This window comes from Pseudochaenichthys georgianus, chromosome 21 (assembly GCF_902827115.2).
Source record: "Pseudochaenichthys georgianus chromosome 21, fPseGeo1.2, whole genome shotgun sequence".
NCBI lineage: Eukaryota > Metazoa > Chordata > Actinopteri > Perciformes > Channichthyidae > Pseudochaenichthys > Pseudochaenichthys georgianus.
This window is the reverse complement of record NC_047523.1, coordinates 32,005,979-32,031,500: the sequence shown is the minus strand read 5'-3', so window position 1 is coordinate 32,031,500 and position 25,522 is coordinate 32,005,979. Positions and strand designations below refer to the sequence as shown.

The 25,522-nt window shown below is 42.2% G+C and overlaps 2 protein-coding genes across 2 annotated transcripts in view; one reads left to right on the top strand and one right to left on the bottom strand.

Moving 5' to 3' along the window:
• cmss1 (cms1 ribosomal small subunit homolog) overlaps positions 1 to 25,522 on the top strand; it is a 42,357-nt gene that overhangs the window by 935 nt on the left and 15,900 nt on the right. The gene's annotated exons all lie outside the window — the stretch shown is intronic.
• Positions 3,463 to 6,511, bottom strand: LOC117466818 (filamin A-interacting protein 1-like). The gene has a single exon (XM_034110289.1). The coding sequence runs from the start codon at positions 6,206 to 6,208 to the stop codon at positions 3,986 to 3,988; it is 2,223 nt and encodes a 740-aa protein (XP_033966180.1). The 5' UTR covers positions 6,209 to 6,511; the 3' UTR covers positions 3,463 to 3,985.

Here is a 25,522-nt window from a genome sequence, read left to right as displayed (position 1 = left end):
TTTACTCATCTACTAAAGTGAAATGTACTTTAAAATAGAATATTTCCATTAACACTGTTACATTATTTAAATATTTGATGTGTTATACTTCTCCATAACGTTTCCTAGGTAAATGTACTTAATTATATTTATTTTAACGCATACATTACTATATCAAAAACGTACTCAGAAAAAACAATATTCTAAACTACTAAATAATAATGTATTAGTTGGTAAGGTAATAGTGATGTTACAGTAATAATAAACAAATAATATAGCAAATTATATAAATAATGCATTATAATGAGAAGGGCCCTTCTGCCTCATGAGTACTTTTTTTGTGTGTAATATTTTACTTTTTATTGCTACTGCTTTTACTGAAATAACATAAAATAGCATCCTTTTGGTGTACTGTACTTACTCCATCTTGTTAATGGCTCATTGCATTGGTAGACTGTCTCCTTCCAAATGTATCCAGGGCACACCCGGGTATAAGAATGCCTTTGTTTCACATGGCAATTAAGTATTTCAAATGACAAATGCCTTCATCACGCATTCGTGCACACCTGTATTACTGTATATTGCACTAATGAGTGGTGGGAGTGGAGGTTCTCTGTCAATGTGCAGGCCTAATTGGACAAAAACAATGAAGTGATACATCATCAATAGTGAGGGGAGAGAAGGGATGAATCCTGTTGATGCTGCCTAGCCTTCCAATCACAATTATTTAATCTAGTTTGCACCTTTTTATTATGAAAGCTATTATTTTGAATCATTGGGCTGACATATTTACCCATGTTGTAATCACATGTCTGTTGGACATTCTCAGGGTGAGTATTTCCCCTGTATCTGTCAAGTATTGAGAGCTCTGTTCTTTGTTTAATTAGTTAATCCTTTGGTCTTTGGACTCCTTGTTGGACCAGGCGTCTTTAGCGACCCAAGAGGAATCTGATTTTTTTTTCTCAAAAAGAGGATTAACTATCCGTTGTTTGCCTAATGTTCACTCGTGCAGATTTGCTCGCACTTTATTGTGAAATCTGTTGTTTGTATTAAGATGTCTAGTGTTAGACCTTTTTTTTAAAGCATCAATACAATAATCATATAAACCAATGTACTTTTTGGAGTAAGAGCTCTAATTATTCTAGTTTAGTCCCTTTTCCCTGTCTGGCATCCCATCCTTGCTTGCATTTGTAAGCTGCTTGACAGAAAAGGCTGTGAGGCCGACTGAAAATTGACAAGACAGAAAAGGGGAGTTGAAGTGTGTTAGTTAGAGCATGGTACTGACTTTGAAGTCTTGAGAATGAAGAAGTGGTTCATGAGAAGCGGTATGACTGTTATGATGATGTGTCTTGTGGCTAAATGCTCACACCGATGACACAGACTCTCATGAGGTCTCTGTAATGCTCCAGACTGCATAAAATGCCTGTTTCCACTTTGCCAGCCGGTGATGTCAGTGTGGCTGATGTTTCTCCAGGTTTGTCCTCATGTACCTGATGTCTTCCAGCCTGTGCTACCACAAGCCTCAGGGTGTCCCCCAATACTGTCAGCTAGTTTCTTATTTAGATGACACAGCTCATCACAATTTATATCAAAAGCTATTTAACAGGCAGTTTATTCCAGCCACACTATGTAATCATATACTTTGTGGTGTTGATCTTTTTAAAAGTTTATCTGTTGTTGACTTAAATCCATGAATGCTGTCATTAAGGGTTTAGGGTTGATGCTAGTCTCTTATTTATTTAAAGACATTGGCTGATCTCAATACAGATAATCATCAAGTTGGCTTATTTATAGAGAAGATTCAAAGCAAACGTTGACCAAAGACCTTTTAAGAAAGATGAGATTAAGTGATTGATGATTAAAATGAAAAAATAAAAACGATAACTTTGTTAGAAGGCGACAACTTGTACAAATCATCGCCATACCTCATGTGGTTTTCTTTGGGTAGTTGGATACACTGATGCAATATTTTACAACATAAATTATGTATACTGCTCCTGAATAGCATGCTACATCATTTCGTTATTGTTGGCAACCACATTCATCTTTCCTTTCAATGTTCTAGTTCAAGGGTGTCAAACTCAATTTCATCGCGGGCCACATCAGCATTATGGTTACACTCAAAGGGCCGGTTGTAGCTATATAAATAAACAGTACCAGTCAAAGTTTGGACACACCTTCTCATTTGAAGGTTTTTATTGATTTCAATAATGTTCTACATTGTAGGTTAATACTGAAGAGATCACAACTATAAAAGAACATATATGGAATTATCTAGTAAATAAAAAAGTGTTAAAAATCCAGAATATGATTTATATTTTTAGATTCTTCAAATTAGCCCCCTTTTTCCTTGGTTACAGATTTGCACTCTCTTGGCTTCTCTTTATAAATATACACGTATAATATATATTAAATAATGTATTATATTACATTATATCGGCTCTGCATTGGATTATTATCAGTTCCGGTAATAACTTCATAAATAACTACGTCTGAAAGCAGAAGTCTAGGGCAAATAATTGAAAGCAAAGATTCCACAATTACACCTATTGTATATTATATTCTTTACACGCTCTTGCAGGGCCATATAAAATGAGGTCGCGGGCCGGATTTGGCCCACGGGCCTTGAGTTTGACACCTCCGTTCTAGATGGATATCCTTTTCCTGCATACCTTACAGAGCCATTTGAACTCGTGTTTTTGAAGGAAAAAGTTATTAGAAGTGGTTTAGTTTTAGTGTGTAAACATTAGATTACCAATTAGGTGAAACCCAGACCACGGACTAGTTTGACACTTGAACTTTCATGTTTCACATTCACAGTAAATGGCTATAACGTAAGACAATTGTCAAAACTATGACAGAAACGGTATCATTTTACTGCGTAGGGAGGTTTAGCTGGCAACATGAGATGTGCAGATGGCTTTGCCTGCTGTGGCAACATAAGTGGCCACATAAGTGTTTCTTTGACAGTAAATGGGGAAAGGCTGAGAAAATGTGTTAATGGATTTGTTCATATATCAACTTTCAGTTTTAAACATGTTAAGACTCTGATAATTACAACTTACCTTTTTATAAGTTATGCCCAGGGAAGAATGGGCTTTAAATAGTCGATCCACCATAAAGCCTGAACAGACCCACACCACTAGGTGTTCCAAGTTCAATTGTGTCAGAAAAACATGAGCCGAGTTTTCCAGTGCATACTTTTGGGAGGTGTCACACACACACACACACACACACACACACACACACACACACACACACACACACACACACACACACACACACACACACACACACACACACACACACACACACACACACACACACACACACACACACACACACACACACACACACACACACGTTCAGTAATGAAGTATTTGCTGTGTTTGAGATAGTGGCTGCCTTTGAATCAAGTTTAGCAAACACATAACCCTTTTCTATCGCGGTAAGTCTTAGTTTTCTCCCTTTATTTCATGGTTAAGAAGATGTGTTAAATGAACATACAAGTCCTTGATGTGTGGTGCTTTAAAGTGTTGATTTCGCCCTGGAGGGAGAAAACATCAAACCAGTATCTTTTGTCTTTTCGGATTCCAACTATTTTCAACACTGGCCGGACAATTTATTAGCTATATCGATGCCAACCTGCTCTCAAAAATACTCAGGGTAAATAAATAAAATTAACACAAACACTTTTAATGAGCAGGAAAAAAACACATTGATGAAACAGAAAATTGTAAAAAGCACATCAAATATTTGGCTGCACTGAGGTCTCACTTAGCGCATACAGAGTACAGACACTAAATACATGTCTTAAAGTCTAAAGACACACTAACTACACAAAGTAGGCTTTACAACAGTTCTTATAAAACACACCAGAAAGCATTTATTTCATGATTGTTACAAAATACAACAAACTAGATTCTCATTAGGCAAAGTGAATTTTTTTTAGTTTTATAATACAGAAATAGGACTGAGATTATGTTCAAAATATATACATTCTCACCTAATCACAAAGGCCACTTACTGTTATATGTGAGGAATGTGCAGCTGTACAGGTAGCAGGGGATATTGTAATGCTACTTGTAATCTTGCCGACACCTTTGACATGACAGCCACTGGCGAGCACTTGAGTCCTTTGCTCATGTCGGAGATAGTATGGCCCAACAGGCTGCGGGATGCTGTGGGTAATACCTGTCAGGGACTGGATGTATGGACTCCCCAGATGAATATGGATCTTGCTATCCTCTGTGGCGATGATACCTGGACTTGTATCGGTGCTGTTGGACCTCTGATGTTGCCAGCTGTTCTGCCGCTCCGGTGTCTTGCAGTAGGCTTGACTTGCAGCTTCCATCGGCTCTGGAGAACAGGTCCGGACTGTTACGATCTGGATTGGAGAGTTGCTCTGGTCGGGTGTCGCAGACCGTGATGAATTTGGACTTAACATCCGTGAGATGGGTGTACCGTCAAGTGGGGAGATGGTGCGGTCAGGGCTTGAAGGCGGGGTGTTACAACTCACCGCAGACAGAGATGTGTTCTGAATGATGGTTATTCTCTGTTTAGGCGAGGCTCCGCTTGTTGGAATGAGCGCCGTGCTGGTGTAGGACGTAGCTGCGTCTCCAGTGGGGCTGCTTATCTCCACTGTGGCTGTGTTGAGTATATGATGGGGTGTTACTTTGATGTGCAAGGGCTGCCCTGGCGTGTGCGTTAACATCATCACCTCTCCGCTTGGGGCCATATCTACTCCGTCGGCAGAGGGGCTGCTGTATGGGCTTACGTTATTATTTGCACTGTTCAAGCTGTTAAGGCTGTTGACGAGAGACCTTCTTCTATTTATGACTTCAGTGTTGTGGTTTGGGTCCTCATTCTCACTTCCTTCATCCTGTTTCTCGCTGTAGTCAGATGTCAGGCTATCAGTCTGAACCTCTTTGGTGTTCTGGCAAAGGTCAGGAAAGAGTTGTCTGTTTGAACTAGGTGTAAGATTCTTGATCTGCCTATGCCGGTCGATCTCACTGTTCAGTTCCTTCATCTCTCTGGCCAGCTCTCTGTTACTGGCTTCCTGCTGGCTCAGTTTCCTCTGCAGTGTGGAGTGGTCGGTCTGAACCCTGCAGATGGACTCGTCTGTTCCCATCAGCTTCTGAAGTTTGTCTTTCAGGGTATCCACCTCTCTGCCTAATAGTCTTGATTTAACCTGCTCCTTCTGAAGACGACAAAGGAGAAGGTGCTCCTGGTTGACCTCCTGCTTTTCTGCCTGCTCATACCTGGAGAGCTCCCTCTTTGCCAGCTCTAGCTCTTCAGTCAGAGCCTGGGACAGCTTCTGTTCATCCTTGAACCTCGCTTTCAGGCCGGCAAAGTCCTCCTCCACCTTTATTAACTCTTCTTCCATCATCTCCTTGTCTTGCAGTCTCTTTTGCAGCATTTCTAGCTCCCGGGTCAACTCTTTGACTTTGTTGTCGTCTGTTTGGCAGTGGTGGTTAGCGTTGTCTGGAATTGAGCTGTGCGTGTACTTCTCCTCTTTTTCTTTTCTATTTTCCAAGAGCTGTAACTTTCTCTTCATTATGATTATTTTGTTTTGTTGCACTATGTTCCTTTCCTCCTCTGTTTTGAGTCTGTCTTGGAGCGCGTGTCTTTCCTCCGCCATACCCTTAACCCTGTCCTCTAACTCTGCCTTGGATCTCATTGCCTGCTGCTTCTCTTCTCGCAGTCTCTCCGTCATTGATGTCAAATTGCTTTGCTCATTCTTGTTGCCCTCCTTCCTGTTGAGTTGTTCCTCCGCCTGTCTGAGCTTCTCTGCCATGGTCTTTCTGTCCTCCACCAGAGCTACGGTCAGAGTCCTGAGCTTTGCCAGGTCCTGTCGAATCACCGCCTCGCTCTTTCCCATCTGGCCTTCAACTCCCTCTAGCTCTCTCACTCTAACTTTCAGTGTGTCGAGCTCACCAGACAGCATCTTCCTATCCTCTCTCTCTCGCTCCAAGCTTCCCTTCAGAATACTGCAGTCCTGTCTGCTCTTGTCTAAAGCCTCCTCGACCCTGTCCAGTTCAGTGATTCTGCCATTGAGCTTATCCACCTCAACTTTCAAACTGCGGCAGTGGCTGGCCTCCCTCGCTAGTCTGCGGTCCAGCTCTCGACACTGGTCCCACATACGTATCAGCTCCTCGTCCTTTCCCTCCATTTCCACGACCCTTCTCCTCAGCAGCTCGACCTCGGACAGCAGGCTCGGGGCTGTCATGGTGCTCTGTCTTTGGTTGGCGATGGATACTTGATTTTGTCGCAGGGATTTCAGCTCCTCCTTCTTTGCTCTGGGGTGAGCGGCACTAATCTCCTGCTGGATGTGATCAGTGATGGCGGTCAGTTCTTTGACCCGGTGCCTCTGCTCCTCCAGCAGCTCGCTCAGACACTGTTGCTCGCTTACAACCAGCAGTGCAAAAGCCTTCAGTGAGATCAGCTCGCCCTTTAGATTGGACACATCTCTTTCACTTTTCGTGTCCTTTATCTCCTGGTATTCTCTCTCTTTCGCAACCAGGAGCTTGAGTCTGTAGAGGAAAAACAAAAGACGCTGATGTGAGTGGCCTGGTTGAAATGTGTAATTGATACTTAATTCAGCCTCCAAGGACACTTCGTAGTATTTCAACTTAACCTCATGACCACCACTTTTAAACACAAATAGTTTCCTAAGTGGTGTATTTCCAGCATAATTTTTCAAGAGAATTTAAATTACTCGACACAATAATCCAAACATCTACAGGAGCTAGTAATACTTTCCTTTCTCCCCTCTACATCTGGTCCGTTTGTTCCTACCTGTAGATCCTAGATATATCCATGTAACTGCTATTTTGCACTTCTCTCCAGGCAGTGTGCGGTCTGTAGATTGTTTAGACTATCACAGCAGATGGTCCCTTGGCAGGGAGTGTTGGTTAATTAAGAAATTCATCTACCCTTGAGTACCCTCAACGCTGCATCCAATCACCCTCCTTCTGTGCACCTCCAATGCTACCCCCATTTCCCGCAAGGAAAGGCCGGAATTCCCCCTTGTTTCATAAGTAATTACATACTGGCTACATTTACTAAGTGCTGTCACTCCTCACATTTCCCCAGATACATACCAGTCCTGCACAAATTCATTTCATACACACTGTAAAAAAAAATCTCATGTGTTATTGCAATCGCGTTCAAAGTGATCTCATTCGAGTAGCTTTTGACTTTCTGGAATTAATCTCACACAAGTATGCGGACTGTTTGCTGATAGTGTTGTGTGGACAAACAATATGGTGTGGCGGCATTTAGAGAAGTGTACCTACTTCGATGCATTTATTCCTCTGCCCATTTTTGAAAGAATTCCCAGATACTTTAACTTTTATGAAACATTTGATAAGTCGGATGCCTTTATGGAGAGTTTTGTAAATAAATATTAATTCTTCAAGTTTTTGGGGTAGCTTATATTAGGTAAAACATGAGACTGCACGTTGTCTTCAAGTGAACAGCATTCTTTGAATATCATTTTAGAAACTGTAATGTTGCCATTAAGGCGCACATCACCTAATGCTATAATGAGTATGTGTGAGTTAAATTGGCAAAGCTCTTGAAATATATATATATATATATGGTATATTTCTGTTATACTTGGATCAATAGCTACACAAACTTGCATTGAGATTTGTTTGTAACGGTGTAACTCTTAGTCGTGATTATAGTATTGTCAAACAAATACTTTGAAATATCAACAAATTACAAACGGTGATACATTTAAATTAATATGTAGAGTTTCAGTGAGACTTACATCTTTAGTTTAGACTTTTAACTTGAATTTTTCTGATAGCAACCGGCCTTGTAAGATGTTCTATCTATCAGATCTAAGCATAACAGGACAGTTCTCACATAGCCCGCAACTCATCTTACAGTTTAAAAGTTTGCAAATGATAACGCGTCTACATTTACTTCATATCTTTTCCATTGTTAACAAGTCTTTTCACTGTTCCTACCTGTACTTTGCCGTCAGTCTCTGTCCTTTAAAATCCTTAGAGAATAAATGGTCTCTACTCTTTCACCTCTCCCTTTCCCGGAGATCCGAGTGATGTGGACATTCCATCCGGAAAACCAAACATTATGAGAAGTGCTCTGCACACTGAGTCTCACTCGCAGTCAGTGGCGCCCATTACATCATCAGCAAGTCCTTATATGGGACTGAACAGGCTCTACTGCTGTGTGTGTGTGTCCTTGTGTGTGTGTGTGTGTACGTGTGTGTGTTTTTACTGGAGTCAAGCCCATTCCAGATGAGGTCATTGTGTAGCCATGCCAAAGAAGCTAATGGGAAGGACAGAATGTGTTTGTGTATGTGTGAGTGTGCGAAGAAAACTAAAGCTTCAATCACAATTTAAACTCGAGAGGCCAACGCTCTCAGTTTGCACGTTAAGCCTCGCAAAGATGTTAATACATGCTGCAAAAGTCCTATGTTCTACGAACTGTAGCTCATGCATACTGTAGTGTGTGTGTGTGTGTGTGGGTGTTCCCGTGTGTTTTAAGAAGAGAGGCATGTTTTGTGAGTTGTAGCTGCTTTGCCTGGGGCCTGATAACCTGACTGTGAGATGACGACATCAGTTCATAGGCCCTCAATTACATCCATATGTCTCTCTTTCTTTCTCTCTCCTCCCCACACCACCTCTCTATCCTTCTTTATGTCATTCTCTTCCTAACCTTAGCTTATTGCTAGACGTTATGAATTGCAATTTAGTTTTTGTAGTTTGCTATTTATACCACGTCCTTGCTATCATCAATTTCTTCTGCGTTCTCTTATGGTATTACTCAAATCAAATGTATGAGATCAGTGGAGCAGGGAGGGATGACGGATTATACTCATTATTCTCGCTGCTTGTCTCGTCCATCACGACCAGAGTGACACAACTCATAATGGCATAATAAATGATATTGTATCTCGCTACTTGATGCCACCACCAGCGCTGCAGGAAAATAAACACATAGGTCTGTGTGTGACGCACTTTCCCCTCTGGGAGCACTTACTCGCACCATGGCTCCTCGGTCCAGCTTTCACTGGGAAATATACCTCTGATGGAATTTATTTCTGTCAAGCAAACCATCTAGTCCCCAATTAAAGGAGAGCTATTTCCCCTGTGTCACGTCATCATCACACAAAAATGTGCCAAACAGCCAAAAAGACACACTTAAACTTCATTTAGACATTTATGTTCTCAAGCATTTTTACACCAGGCATGGAAATCTAGAGATTGCTCGTATATATTCAAAGAAAGCAAAGAAAGGTTGTGCAACAGTGCCTAACCTCTGTGGAGAAGAAAGATGGCCCACAGTTTACAAATGTGCAAACAATGTCTCCATGGTAATTGAAAGTTGCTGTCAACAGTGGATTCAGCAGCCCCGTGCTAACAAAACACATGTCATAGAAGAAGAAAGCCTTTAAAACATTAAGATACTCAGTCATCTCTTATCACATCGCATGATCAGGTTTCACTTTCACACATTTGTTTTTATTGCAACGCACTTAATCAGTTTGTTAAGCCAACGAAGAAGTGAAATGTAGAGAAGCTCTACAGCATCCATCCAAATCAACTGTTGGAGTCTCCGATGGGAATCCCGGGCCTCGAGTTACTGACCACAGCAGTGACTTGTGTTAATGATGAAAAGCCTGTATGGTTCCCCATGTTGGCATCCTCTTAAACCCTATTATTGATTCATTACAAATGTAATGAATGAGTGCCGGTTTTAAAGGGGACCTATCGTGCAAAATGCACTTTTTGATGTCTCTTATACATAAATATGTGTCCCCGGTGTGTCGGGGAACTCACGCAGCGTCAGAAAATAAAACCATCTCTCTTTTCCTCCGTACCCAAATCTCTAAAAACGGGGCTGATCCAGATTTGTGTCCGATATGACGTAATATCCGAAATGTGGACCCGCGCCCCTATCAGAAACGTTGCTATCAGAAACAATGCCCGACTGTTTTGGACGTAATGTGGTCGGTGCATGTTTACATTAGCATCGTTAACACTCAGAGCTAACCTGTACTGCACAGAGCATGTGTGTGTGAAGAAGCAGGAAATAAAAAGGAACTCACCTTGTGGTATAACCGGCAAGAGAGAAAGCCTTTGAGCTCCATACTGTTTCAGAAATAATCCTTGATAATCCATGATATGGCGTTTCATCACCGCAGTATCTGTCGGTAGCATCTCCCGCATGAGCTCAGCCCCCTCCTTTTTTTTATCAATTTTTATTTTTTAAAGCTTTATACCCCAAATCAGCACTTTTGAAACAGGAAGTGAAATAGAGGGATATGAGGCATGGCAAGAATGGGTGATCCGTTTGGTATTTTGAGCAAAACACTTCATAGACATGTTTTTTATATATCTGAGACCTATGATATTGCCTAAAAATAGCATGATAGGTGACCTTTAAAGTCAGAAGAATGTCAACTTTACTTGTTTGTTGATTGTACTGATGAAAACTTGATTTTGAATACACCAGAAGTTATAGAGGAGATAAGACAGTGGTATGATTAATACATCAACCTGCTTGATAACCTTGACACTAATGACTTTATTATTTGTAAGAAAAAGGTCTCGGTAAGATGAGATATTCGTCTGTGGAACGTGAAGGAGAAATCCTCCTCATTCCGTGAAATTCCTTCCAACAGACCAACTCCTAAACCAGAGTTCACGAGGTCCTGTTTTGCTTCGAGGAGGGGTTGGCATCCGCAGCGCTTCTCCTCAATTACAAGCACGATCGGATCCCTCTTAGGCTTTTCCAAGAAAACCCTAAAACATTGCCTCTTGTATGAAAAGTGCACTTTGGCTGCTGTTGTATTAGCTCCTTTTCATCCAGCGGAGTAATTTGGGGATATTGAGTTTTTTCAGTCGGCGCTTTTGAACAAATCCTCCAGTTGTACTTAACATAATGCTGTATAGGGTCATAGAAAAGGCATATTGAAAGAGAAGCAGCTGCTCATGCAGTTTTTCCTGGCTTGTGTCTCCTAATTTATCAGTATGTTTAATACAATTGAAGGACTGGCTAAACTGACCTCATCTTATTGGTACAACTAATAACAGCTTGTGCTCAGAACAGCGGTTCTGCTCTGAAGTGATGCACTGCCAAACTCCTATGGTAATTGATACACTTATTCTTCCGACACATTATTGGCTGAGGCTGCAGATGGTGGATGTGTGCTGAGTGTGAGGGATGGACAGAACAGCTGTCGGTTTCCGCTCCGGCACAGTCGAGTTTACTTTGTCCTTTTCCTTTGAGCACAATGTATTGAAAGTTTCCTCCACCACATCTCACCAAGCCAGATTGTTTTTTCATCGACTGCTTGTTAGCCATGCTTGTGTTCACATCGCACAGCGTTAAGGATCCTCATCGCACAGTAATCACATCGCCGGGTGTGTGATGTCAAGGCAGAAAAAGACACGTTATGTAACAACTTTTTTGCTGCCTGATACAAAAGGAAAACTTGCACTTTTCCGTCACTAATGTACACAAGAAGGTATCTGATGTGGCATAAGTTATTTGATATAGGGGCCTCGAACACATTAAGTAAAAGAAAACTCAAGGTTTGATCTCATCTCAAAACAAATGACTCTTTGTAATATGACACGAGAGAAACAGGGGGGTTTGTCACATGACAATAGGTGTTCAACCTTAAAAGTCAGTCCCCCTTTTAAGATTTTGTTTTTGTTTCAAATGTTGGGGCTAACCAGAGCCCCTTCATTCTCAGAGGTTGAAGCATTTATGCACCAACAATAAACTGCCCAGATAAATGCCTGCTGACTTCGTACAGCCTCACAGAGCAGCTAGCATGGCTGTAGACTCTAAGTCTTTTAAAGGGGACCTATCATGCAAAATGCACTTTTTGATGTCTTTTATACATAAAGATGTGTAATAAAACCTTTTCTCTTGTCCTCCGTACCCACATCTTTCAAAAACGGTGGTACCACGAGCGGATACAGATTTGCTTGCTCTACGCTCTGCATCAGCCAAACGAATCGCTGCACCCTCGCTGCGAGGGGGACCCAAGTTCCCATCAGCAAAAACACGTGGGTTTGCTATCCTGGCTCCAAAATGGTGGAATGAGCTCCCCATTGACATCAGGACAGCAGAAAGCTTACACACCTTCCGGCGCAGACTGAAAACTCATCTCTTTCGACTCCACCTCGAGCGATAGAATTACTAACAAATAACTGCTAACAGAGCACTTATATACTAATAAAGGACTGGCTTATCTATAGCCAGTTGAGTAGCACTTGAAATGCTTGGCTCTATGAAACCTGATGTACTTATATGATTCTGTTTTCTTCAAGGTTGTGTCTTCCTGGTCGAATGTACTTATTGTAAGTCGCTTTGGATAAAAGCGTCAGCTAAATGCAATGTAATGTAATGCTGCCGATATTACCCAATTTCGGATGGTGGACCCACAGAGAGTTGCTATCAGAAACAATGCCTGACGTGTTTTGGACGTAACCTCGTCTTTGTTTACATTAGCAAGCCTCGCTAACACTCAGAGCTAACTGTGTAGAGCATATGTGTTTTAAAAAAGCAGGAAATTAAAAAAAGGAACTCACCTCGTGATAAACCCGCAAGAGAAAAAGAATTTGAGCTCCATACTGTTTCAGAAATAATCCTTGATGTGGTTTAGAACATGATGGCGTTTTATCACAGCAGAATTTACCTTTATCTTCGGTAGAATTTTGATCAGGCATTAGCTCCACCTCCTCTTTTTTGTTCTTCAAGCTAAGGACTCAACATCTGCGTTTCTCTAACAGGGCTGGAATAGAGGAATATGAGGGATGTCTAAAATGCAGCATTTGTTTGTATTTTGAGAAAAACACATCAGAGACAAGTTTTTATATATTTGTATATATCTGAGATATGCCTAAAAATAGCATGTTGGGAGACCTTTAAGAAATATTTTCTAGATAATCCACCTTTCTCTCCGTTCATTTGTACATACTTACTGATGATGCATTGGTGAGAAGGCCACATCAGTTGGGGAGTTAAAACGAATCTAGTTGAAACGTGGTTTGTGGGTGTAGGGTAATGCATGTGAAGAGTTTGTGATTCAGAGCTGAAGTGAACAGATGAGAGCAGGGATGTCTTTGGTGTGTTGAACATGTGTGTGTGGTTAATGTTGAGATGCCGTCTGCCCAGTGACAGACTATAGGAAACACACACAGACTGAGAGCATGTTCTGATAGCTGAGGTTAGAACAACCAGATTGCTGCATTGTGATGTGCAGATGTAATCATCCTTTGACACGCAACCGGGATCATACTATGGCAAAAAAGTGATTATATGCCGTGACTGGAATTGACCATATAGTTCATCTGCTGTGCACATGGCACCTTGTGGAGCTACTTTTGTAGGGAAATGAAAAGGAGAGGGGTGCTGGTTTTAAGCCAGGCAGAGTGGCTCAGAGCATACGCTTTGAAAAGAAACGGGGAGGGAGATTGCAATATAGTTGAAGAGGATTTGAAGTAGAAGTGGAAACTCTTTCAGTTAAATATTTAGGCTACTGCAGCACAGGATGGAGAGGCAGATGAAAGGGACGGGCTGTATCACCATGTGCCTTGTGTTGTTTACCCTGTAGATATATGCGAGCGTTGACTCAATCGTTTTCGTGCCAAGCTCAGAAAAGCTGAAGCGCAATTGGGAATATAAACTATTTTTCGAGAGTCCCCTACAACACAGATAAATATACACAGGCAATGGAGCAATGCTGTGTGGGATGATTGTGAATGTGCAATGAGGAATAGGTTATTTATTGTATTTTAAGTACTGACACAAACTAAAACCTGTTGATACAAGCCACCGACCAACCATGGCAATTTTAAATTATGTGATGAAGTCAATTGTGTTTTTTTGTTCTTAAAAGGAATTCATAAAGGAGGGCAAACCTGAGGTTAAAATCCTCTGCGTTCAAACAGTCAGGAATGTATGAGCCACATAGGGTTCACACTGCACCACAGACACGCTGTCTACTCATGTATTAATCATCATTAGGCCAACATGAACCACAAAGCTTTTATGTGTCCATGTTTAGGGCTTCCACATTGCATTTGAATAGACAGAATTCTAATAAACTTGATCACTCTACTGGCATGGCTATTTTTAGTCTTTAATTGTGTGTGTGCCTGTGGTGGATCAGTAAACGTTTTCGCTTTGGCGCACACATGCAGACAACTAGTCTCCTCCCAAGGCTGCAAGCCCAGTGCGGGTCCGGTCTCTACTTGGTTAGATTACAGAGTGGACTCTGACGGTACATGAGCCGAGGCAACCCAGGACATCAACACAACAGCCCTGATGCGGACCTCAAATTGCATACTCTAGGAGAGCCAGTGACCACCTCCATGTTAGACCTAGTGTGTACCCATAGGCCACATCTAAATGTGCTCTCTATTTCTGAAGGGAATCTTCCTAGCCACAAGCAATACCATTTACTCGGATCAGAAGTAGGCTTCATCCTGTGCTGTGTGGTATTGTTGAATTGGGCAGAAGGGTGCCAATTAAGACTATACAAGTAATTGCATGTGAGTGCATGTTTGTCTGTTTACAAGAGAGAGCGAACAGAGCCAGACTGGCCGCAAGGTCCTACCAAGGCCAGGATGCAATGGACTGTGTCTGAGTGTAGTAACTCAAAGTACTGTCTTGAGGTCACATACATTGGGGATGGTAGCAGCCAACAGTGCCTTTGCTCCCTCGCTCAGCGCTTTACAGACCGACTGACATAATGTAAGCCTGTACAAGTGCACATCGAGGGCTCAGATCTGGCTTGTTCCAGTGTGCTGAAATACTTTAATCTATTAGCCTCTTCTACCCTCGCTGTAAATCCTCATCTCTTTTACATTGTGAGGGATTCTGGATAGCATGTTTCCATAAGTCTACCGGCAAGGCAGTCTACCAACTGGGAAATATCAACCTTATTAGGGATGCACGATAATTATCGGCCCGATAATTATTGGTCCGATATTAGGAATTATGACGTCATCCCGATAAACCCGATACCAGTATTAATAGCCCCGATAATATACAATATATTTTTTGGGTAAAAAAAAGAAAAAGATACTGCGGTGTGGGTGGATTGGGATGAGGGGCGCTTGTTTTTCACTCGGCTCCTCCCGTTTTGCCGGTACTGTGGTATTAGTGGTTTAGGAAGAGGGGAGTTCTTCACAAATCCAGCGCTCTCTAACTCATGCCTGGCTGTGATGTAAATGGTGTGCGGCCGTGAAGCCAGGACAGTAAACAAACATGTCGTCGGTAGTATGGGACTATTTCAAAGTTTCAGAGTTGGAAAGTTCGCTTGCTATTTGTAACTAATGTAATGCAGAAGTTCCACGAGGAGGGAAAAAGGCAACGAGCTACAATACTTCGAACCTGATCAGTCACCTGAAACATCGCCATCACTACGATGGTGTGTTAAAAGCGTATGAAGACGCCTGCGCTGCTAAACTAGCGGCAAAGCCAGCTGCAAAGGCACCGGGGCTTTTACCTATCGACTAGGGGTGTAACGGTTCACAAACATTTCGGTTCGGTACGTACCTCGGTTCTTTGGTCACGGTTCGGTTCGGTACGTTTTCGGTACAGCAGAATTTTTTTTCACAAAACAAAACATATATATATATTTATTATTATTAAACTGTGAATAATGTATTCACTCAAATAAATACAAAATATAATAAAATAAACATTAAGGTACAGCATTTCGATGAACTGAAATAATCTGTATTTGAACTTTACTGTACAAGTACTCACAAAACATAAACTATTAGTTTTGGGTTTTTAATTATTATTAAACTGTGAATATTCACTCAAATAAATACAAAATATAATCAAATGAACATTAAGGTGCAGCATTTCGATGAACTGAAATTATCTGTATTTGAACTGTACTGTACTAGCACCTAAGCAGCCAGTTTGACATTATGAGTTGCTTGTCATTGTATTTTCATGTTGTTTAAAGAAAGATTAACTTGTCCACATTGCTTGCCGAAAGGGCAAATCTGCTGGCACTAGCAATGTCTCCTGCTGTGGAGAAAACCCTCTCGCTCGGGACAGAGGTAGCAGATACAGCCAGGTAGCGCTTTGCTAACATGGCAACATAAGGATATTTGGCGTTTGTAATGGCTTTGACTCGGTCTGAACTTTTTGAGAGTGGTGGAGGCTTAAATGCTAGCGGGAGTTGGGTTTGCACTTCAGTCTTTTTTCTTTTGGTACCGGTGATATTCACGTTCGGGTGATGCCTTTTCAAGAGTGTGCAAGTTTGATGTATTGCCAGCCGCGTAACCAATGTTAGTTGAACAATGCCGACAAACAGCTTTGGTTCGGTCCACCTGTCTTTGTCCGTCATCCTTGTACGTAACTGCGAAACCAAAATGTTCCCAAACCGGAGACTTCAATTATGCTGGAGGATTTTCGAGCTCAACTTTATCTGCGTTCGCCATTAATTTTCGACAGTTCCTCAAATTACTGACTAAATTTGAACGCATCCCTCTGACCAGCTCTCATAGCATGCCCTCTCATCCAATGAAATGACTTGCTCGCTCTATGACGCGATGAGCCCAATGTGAGGAAATTACTCTGAATGCCGCGACGCAGCACCTGAGATTACTTCCAAGAAGTTGTTCACGTTCTCAATTGTTTACGTTTAACGTTATATTCGTTCGGTACACTTCGGTACACACGTGTACCGAACCGAAGGGCCCGTACCGAATAATTTCGGTACGTGTACCGTTACACCCCTACTATCGACGAGGCTTTTGAAAAAGGCAAGAAGTTTGCCAGTTTTGCAACTCAAGGCATATGCTCGAACCGGAGCTGCCTGGACGCTGCAATCATGTTGCGCACTATCCGTGCTGAGTGTGCTGACTTTTCGTACAATGTCCCACTGTCTGGCTTCCTGCATAAAGTCAAGTGCTCGGCGCAGTTGTGGCGAAATGTTGCTCCTCTGTTTTCATTTAAACAGCTCCTTATATCCGTTAGCGCAGCTAGCTAGCACCAGATGCTAACAACAACAACAATGCACGTAAGGTCTCTCTCTCGCTCGCTCGGGCCACATTACACACACCCTCCCGGTCCTCCAGATGGCCAGTCGGTGCCTGCCGGTGAGCGTGGAAGTGTGGTCTGCCTCAAACGGGCAGCAGGAGCGGGGCTGTCAGCATCATCAGCTTGTAGATGGTATTTTAAACTCGATGCGCTCTGAAACTACGGGGCGGCCGAGGAAAAAAAATACACATGCGTTAATCGCGTTAAAATAATTAGTGGTGTACATTTTTTTTTATTATCGGTCTTGAGAAGCAGGAATTTATCGGTATCGGTTTCAAAAAAACAATATCGTGCATCCCTAAACCTTATCTCTGCTTATTCATTCATCTTAATCTCTACATGGTAGTTTTGGTGCACCCACCTCTCTCTGTCCTCCTCCAGTAGAGTGGTCAGGCCGGTGCTCTTATGGGTGAAATCCCTGCGGCTCCTCTCTTGCTCCTCAAGCCTGTGTAAGGCTTCTCTATGAGAGCGGGACACCTCCAGGAGCTGCTCCTGCATCCGTTCAGAGGAGCGCTTCTGGGCCTTCACCAAGTTGTTGAGCTGAGAACAATGGGGAAAACAACACGGAGGAGAAGGTCATAGTATCTTACACAGCGAAAAGTTGCGCAGTGTAATGGGCGAGTGCCTCAATTGTGTTTAAATGTGTTGCCATTACCGTAAAACCTGAATCAGAATACCTTTATTGGTCCCACAGAGGGGACATTTACCAATAGAACAAAATGTAAAGTTAAAAATAGAGTAAAACCACCTTTTTAAGGAATCATTTAACCAAAGCTACAATTGGATGCATTTTCCCATTCAGCCATAGATGCGTCATCCGAAAAGTTAGGTTTTTGAGATGTAAGATTAAGGATTTAATTGTACACACTACTACAATTTAATTGCAACAATGTACAACATCTGCAGAGCTTCCTGTAAAAAGTTGTTGTTCTAAATCATAAAACTTCACTCACTTGAAAAATGACTTTTTTATCACTGATTTATAAACATTGCAGAAGACTAGATCCAACGCAAGTAACACCTGTAGAGCAGAATAACAAATGTGTGCAATGATGCATCCGTAATAGATGCTCTTTTGTCTGACAGTAATGCATTCCCCTCGTTTAATTTGTTCACCCGCTCCATATGGTGTCTAGTTTGCTGCTGTAGGTACCTCAGCCCTTGTTTCTTTGTACACATCCTGCAGGTGGTCCTGCTGGGTCCACAGGGAGTCTCTCTGCAGGGCACGAAGCACCTTCTCCGGTCTGCTGGAACCATATTGGGCCCCCAGTAGAGCTGAATCTGTCTTCTCTGATTTCAACACAGCGATTACCTCATCTCTGGCCTACAGGGACACACGTTGCAGTTACTGGCTTTGATTTCAGCATCTTGGGAAACTGCAGTCTGCACAGTTTGTGACTTTTCATGAGCTCGATGCAGCGACAGAATGAATGTGCATGTTGGGATATTAACCAATCATTTACCTGTAGTTCTCCCTCCAGAATACTCAACAGAAACAATAAGTCATCACGGGACAGGTCTTCTTTTTTGTGTCTGGCCTCCAACCTCTCTCTCTCGTCTCGCTCATTGGCCCTCTGCACAGTGATTTTAGGGCTCTGCATTGGTTGGAATGGAGACTCTGAGTTGTGTTTCTTTAAATCATTTTGATTCCAAGAAACCATTTTGCCGCTTTTACCAAGTGGGTGCATGACTTTTGAGTCTACCTAGGAGAAAATGGAGAAAGAGCGTAGATCAAAGGAGGCAGCTTAAGTAGAACACAGAGTAATGTGTGCTTCCGATCAAAAGAGGTTAAACAAGGTCATACACTGTCATTACAGTACAAGTGGTTATTGTATGTCTTTAATAAGTGACCGGCTGATGCAGATTATATAACCCTTTGTGGGCTAATCCAAAGTCAGAAGGCTTCTTGTCATCACAGTTAGTGTTTCTGAAACGGAGAGGCCTGGCATTACTTTGTGTGAGGCTTATGTCATCTCATATTCTTACTCTTAGTACATTCACAGCAATCACTGTTAGCTTGGCGGACAAAAGCGCTGAAGGTTGCCAGAAAGTAGGTCCATGATTACTGACCACTTGAGAGCAAGGTATGTGTGTTATTGAAGCAAATCATATCAGCAAAACTGCGTTAGCTGGCCAGCTTCCTCTGAGTTGGTGTTCTCATCCCATATTTAGAGAAAGAAAGAAAGGAACCAAGCAGGTTCATATTAGCGCAAGATGATGTAATCCCTCTGCTTTTCAGCTCTGGAACGCCTTGTATTCCCTAGTCGTTGATCAAGTTTCTTTAGTTAAGTTACTAAAGGCCATTGTTGGAAAACTCAACAAATTGCAAGATAATTGTGAAAAGCAATTAGGTCAAGTATAAGAAATGTCTTAAGAGGTATGACATTTCACTGCAGTTGTTTTAAGACTTTTATTGAGACCACCTCAGACCTTTTATGGGTGTTTATAGAAATAGTGGCATTGCTTTCCTGTTTAGTAACGGCATTTCTTTCTCTCCCCTCTCTTTATTTGACTCAGCCATCCCTTCTCTTACACAAGCACACATACACACAGACAGACGGCATCTTCTTGTTGTCAACATGGTCTAAGAGCAGCCTTGAGCCTTTCTTAACAAGATCAACACTGGTATAAAAGGGACAAACATTTTGAAAGTAAAAACACGTCCAAGTCCTTTAGCTTGTTCAAACTGTAGCCAACACCGTCCCTCCAATCCTTGTGAGAGTGTTGGCTTACTTAATAGATGGTGTCTGCATAGAAGTATTTTCACTCGGCCTCTATGTGGAAAGAAAGAGTGACGATCTCAGCCTCCCTCCCTTCCTCTTAATACCCTCTCTGTATCAATCAGGAAGAGGGATGAAGCTGTCTTAGCTGTCCCTGCGTTCCTTTATTCCACTTCTTTCCAGAGAGAAGAAGGGGTGATACTGAGGCTCTTAACAGCCTGAGGAGTAGGTCACTTTTAAACTATCAAAACTGAGTACTTTCAACATGCGGCATCAATCCCTAATGATATAATGTACTGCCTTCACTCAAAATTAGTATATATTGAATTCATTTGGCATTCTTTTTCAAGAGGCTCGGATTCTAAGAAAGAACGGTTGACGGTTTAGATAAAAGATAACCAGCTTCAGTCAGCCCTAATAGGTTAAGTGCCGGGTTGGTACAGATCAAGACATGACGACATGTATGGAGGTTATGTGAGCTAATGATCTATGGCGTGTATTCTCTGTGGTCGCCTGGGGCATGTTTTCTTTGGATGTGAGTGCATCTCTTTCTTTTGTCTGATGGTTCTGTTAATGTGAGCCGTCAAGCTAAGACATGTGCCTCTGTGTCCTTGCTCTTGGCCTGATGGTGTCTGAACACCTCACAATGCTCACACACACGTGCACACACACAGATGGCATTAGTCAGACTATGTTCTTCTTTAGCGTCTAGACAAGCACATACACATACACTCCCACACAATGCCAGGCATGTGACGTTGTACCTCCAAACTTAAGTTCTGGCTCAGATCCAGAGTCTGTCTTAATAATGGTTGCCAGCGTTGTCCCAGCGAGGGACGTCCACTGGCAGGCAGGTTGGCAGCCGCACATGTGGCCGGCCATCTCTGTTTATTTATCTGAACACTTCCCAGGGCAGCATGCCTGCATCCCTCCTGCCCGCCCCCGTCCCGCCTGCCCCCGTCTAACTCAAAAAGGCACCAGCTGCTCTCGGAAACATCTATTAACTCTTCCATTGCAGTCTCTCAAAATGAAACGGGGCCATGGGCTGGGACCTTTGAAATGTCCCACCACTTTTGTGACATTTCAAAGCAGCTCTTTACCCAGCTGTTAACCCAAATTAGGGTCCATCAGCTTTATGCAACTATCACAAAAGCGCTAAGTTGGCATGTTTTTTAAATTTGGTTTGCCGCTCGGGGGCCTCAAACTACTTTCCAAAAAACCCGGGACACAAAAATGTCTGCTTGACATTGACCAAACTGACTATACCATGGCAAAACCCACACTAATGTTTGACAATCATGATGACTATAGATATGTTAAACAGAAATGAGGAGTTATGGGCATTCCCTGCAGTCAACATGTAGCAGTGTCCTTGGGCAAGTTGCTTAATTTGCTCCTGTAGGCATGTTAGTGGTATTGTAAAGTAAATTGCTTTGGATTCAGCTAAATAAAATGTAATTTGAGGAATATGGATTTGGAAGAATGTCTAGCAATCAATCCTACAGTGGTTTTATTCTACTAAACATTCAGAACAGTATAATACAAGGGAGAGAGGAGCACAATATATATTTCCCATAAGTATGTATCCCCCTGTCGGAGCAAACATCCTGCTTGCCCAGGTAATTAAAATCTGAAAACCTCTGCTGTAGCCTTTCATTTCCCCTGAACAGCTCATATCCACCTTGTATCCACCTGTCATGAGATGCTGGCTCAGGCTATGCCCTGGAGTTGTCTTTGGCTCCCAGTTTCCAGGGTCAAGTTGGCACATCACTCTGTAACACTCCGTATGTCTGATGTATGCTTTGGCATGCGAGCAGTACTGCAGGCATGGCTGGTAAGAGCGCTGTAACGGATAAATGATACACTTAGCGAGCCAGCTAGAGAGTGCAGGAGACGTTAAACAGCCTATACAGTTCTTTTGTCACCTAAAAATGTCGCTGTTGAACTTTATGATTATGTGTGGGGTTGGGCTGCACATATTGCTAAATGCTCGAAACACTGATGGGTTTAGCATAAAGACGAGAGGCATTACATCACTATATTAACAACATTCACTCACTGCTACTAACTCTTTTTTTTATAGTCGGGGAGTTTAATGTGGTTTGTTGTGTTCGTCCCTAATTCTTATGATAAAATAAATTAGGTTTTACCATGACTCTTTCGTTCTTCTAGATGGGATCAAAGGTCAAGTCTGATATGACATTTAATATCACATACCATATACAATTTCACTCAATCTCGATTATCAACAAACATACATGAGACCACAGAATGCTTTTGGAAATCATATTGGCTTCTGTGTAACTAAGCATGTCTTGCATAGAACCAATATGATTTATAAACATAGTTATTTTCTGCCTTTTTCTTTATTTGGATGTGTTTTTATTTGTTGCGCCTGAGAGAAGGTGTTAAATATTTGAGTATGGCTCCCATTTCACTTTCATTGCCATTGATACGTTTTAAGTGCCAGATGTAGCGGAGTTCCTGCTGTCTCTGCGTTTTAAAGTGCTCAAGGCTTTTCACAACTGCTGAATGTTTGGGGTTGATAACAGGGTACAAACACTTTTTTATGATATAGATTGCTATGATATAAGCCCTTGGCATCAAATATGTTCCGACTTACTAGATCTGTAAAAGAAAAGCTCACTTCAGTGCCATCAGGTAACAGCCGTGTCTTCAAGTTTGTTTGTCTTTGTTATCTTCGGTTATCATGGGGTTGGTTGTTGAACTACAACCCAATAGTGAGGGTGAGCCAAACTGTTTTATGAGTATGAGGTAATGCAGTACTGTGCTGGGATTTTATATAACTGGCCTTAACTTGGCACTCACTTATAGTAACCAGTCGGGATGCTCCGATCGACAATTTCGGGGCCGATCGCCGGAATCAGTATTGGCCGATACCGATCGAGTGGGTGGGGCCTAATGGAAGATTTAAACATCACTTTAAATCTTTCATTTAAAGTGATTTTTAAAACTCAGTTAATGCTCATTCACTGGAGCTTCCACAAACAACAATCAACTTAATTATTACATTCAAATGATGTACATTATTCAAGTTTACATTCACTTTGGATAATAACACGGGAGAAATGAGCAGAAGCGCTCTCTTTTCCTCTCCCTCTCTCTCTCCCCCCTCTCTCCCTCTCCTGACAGCCTGTCAGTATCTCATGCAGCTCACTGATCCAGTAATGAGTGACCCGACAATGAAGAATACATATATTTATAATAACTAGTTTAGCTTGTTCCAGAGGTAGATAAAATAGCTAAGTGTGTTAGGTCTAACTCTTACGGTACGTCCACACAGCAGCTTTTCAAAAATCTTGGAGCTGGGCGTGTCTGAAACATGGTCTGAAAGCTTGGGGACTTTTTGCGAGCAACGCGACCAACAACCAATCGCATGAATCTCCCGCCCCCGACATACAAAGCAAAAACCCCCGAGGATTTTATGCGAGCAATATATATATATAAACTCCCAAAACAGGCGAAAACCTACCAGTTTCCCCCACTGTCTCTGCCACCTCCCTCCATGCCTGGTTCCTCCGGTTTGTATCCCGGGAGGTGAAGAGGGTCTGGTCATACAAAACCGGGTGATTTGCGACGGCGATAGTTAGTTTCTCCTCCGACTTTTTTTGAAATATAGAAATGAACGGCGGGATATCTGTCCCAGCTTAGACGCGGTTTGATTGGCTACGGCTTCAGCTGTCAGATTTTGGGAAACGGGATTTGATTGGCTGGCGCTGGCTACTCCGGCTACTGTCGCCTGAGACGGACCGCTCTGCTACCCACAATTCAGTTCGGCGAAAAAGCGCGGCTACGTGACGTCACCCCATTGAAAGTGAATGGGCAGATTGGAGCTTTCGACGCTGTAGTGTAGACGGGCCGTAATAGTTCTGGTCGTAAAGAACCGGGTGATTTGCTATCGTAATTTCTCGATTGGAATATGAGGAAATGAACTGCGGTCTGGTTCTCCCTGTGTGTGTGTTTCGCTGCGCTTACCGGTCCGGTGGGCGGAGCTGCAGGATTTCTGCTTCACACACGTTGCATACCGCTATTGTACTGTCTTTTTCGGACACCTTAAAATAATGCCAGACCGGTGAAGCTATGTTGGCGAGCTTGTTTTGCCGCACACAAAAGTGTCATGTATTTTACGTCATGCGATCGGCTCTCACGATCGGCATGTTTAGAGAGCACCGATCGATCGGTAGAGAGTGAGTATCGGCCGATCTCTATCGGTGACCGATCGATCGGAGCATCCCTAGTAACCAGATATTTGAAATTAGGCTTGGCATCTCAACACATTTAGTTGTTCTTGTTGTTGCTCTTCTGTTGCATTTGGTCATTTGTTTTGAATGCTTTGTTGAATGTTCATAGGTGGTCTTTATACAATGTAGTGACTGAGCTCTATAAATCAAATGGTAATTATAGCTGTGGAAAGCAACAACAACCCTTAGTTGGACAATGATGTAATGAATGATGGTCTACATTGTTTCGTAATGATGTCAGGTTTGTCCTCTAGAAGCTATTTATGTTGAGCAAGACTTCCTTGACAGAAGCTGATGATAAATACTACTATTTACTGTTGAACATGTGTGCACTGGTGTTAGGACAGACGTGCACTTTTCACACAGACACATTGAACCCCTATCCTCACTGGTATCAAGATGTTAGATTCCACACGTATTGTATCAGTTTGTTGTCTGAGAGATGAAAGCAGTGCGAGTAGTGTCAAAAGCTTAAATGAGCTTCGGCCAACAACGGTAAAGATGACATAAGTTGGAATTTGGCAAGGTAAGAAAATGGTTCCCTCATTTGGCTCTTGTTAAAGCTTAAGAGCTTTGAGTTCTTTACGTAACCCTCATATCTCTGATTACTAGCACCTCCTGAGCGACATCATCCGCAGCTCCTTTCACACTCAGCCAGCCAGGACTCAAACTCATGCATGTCCGTGTGTCCCCTAACAATATATGTCAGGGAACTGTAACACGTGCCAAAACATATAAGATAGATCCGGTGGAAGTCTTACTTTACGGTATACTTTATATTCATGTTTAACAATTAATGGGGGGATTGAAATAGTATGCACTGTGTCTTTTAACGTTGGTTGTACATAGGTTGCCTCAGTGCCATTTAGAGTTGCCTTTCTCAAATGAGTTAAGATGCTATAAAAAATACTTATTAATCGTGCGCTGTTTAGTGCCAAGAAAAGCATTCTATCCAGTTTTCTTGAGCAAATACATTTTCAGTATGCGTGTTCATTTGACAGGATGTCCTGTTTTGTTTATCCAGCATATCTTATAGGTAATCATTGCTGGCCTTATTATGCATCCAACACTCCCCCTGCTGGTGAAACTCCATCCCTGCACCGCTTTTGTTAAATGTCCTAAGAAACCCAAGAAAGATCAAGGATAGCCAAATAACAACTCCTACACATCATTTGGAAAGCTTGTAAATCTATTAAGACACCATTCGAGGACTTAATCTTATCTTTATTTCAACTTAATGTAGGCATTGTAAAAGACTTACCATTAACAAGTCCCTGGATTAGTGTCACAACAAAGCAACAAGTGACTGAATACAAGGTCAGAGTGTTAAGACAATGGGCTAAATGGGCTGGACAATGAGTTTGTAACCATTCTGGGTTTCTCCTCTGCCTCTCTGCCATGCCACTGCTGGCTGCTTGTTAATGTTGTGCATGCCGCCTTAAGTCCCCATTGATTTAACAATAACGCATGCTCAGATTGTGGCTTTAGAGAGGAAGCTGCAGG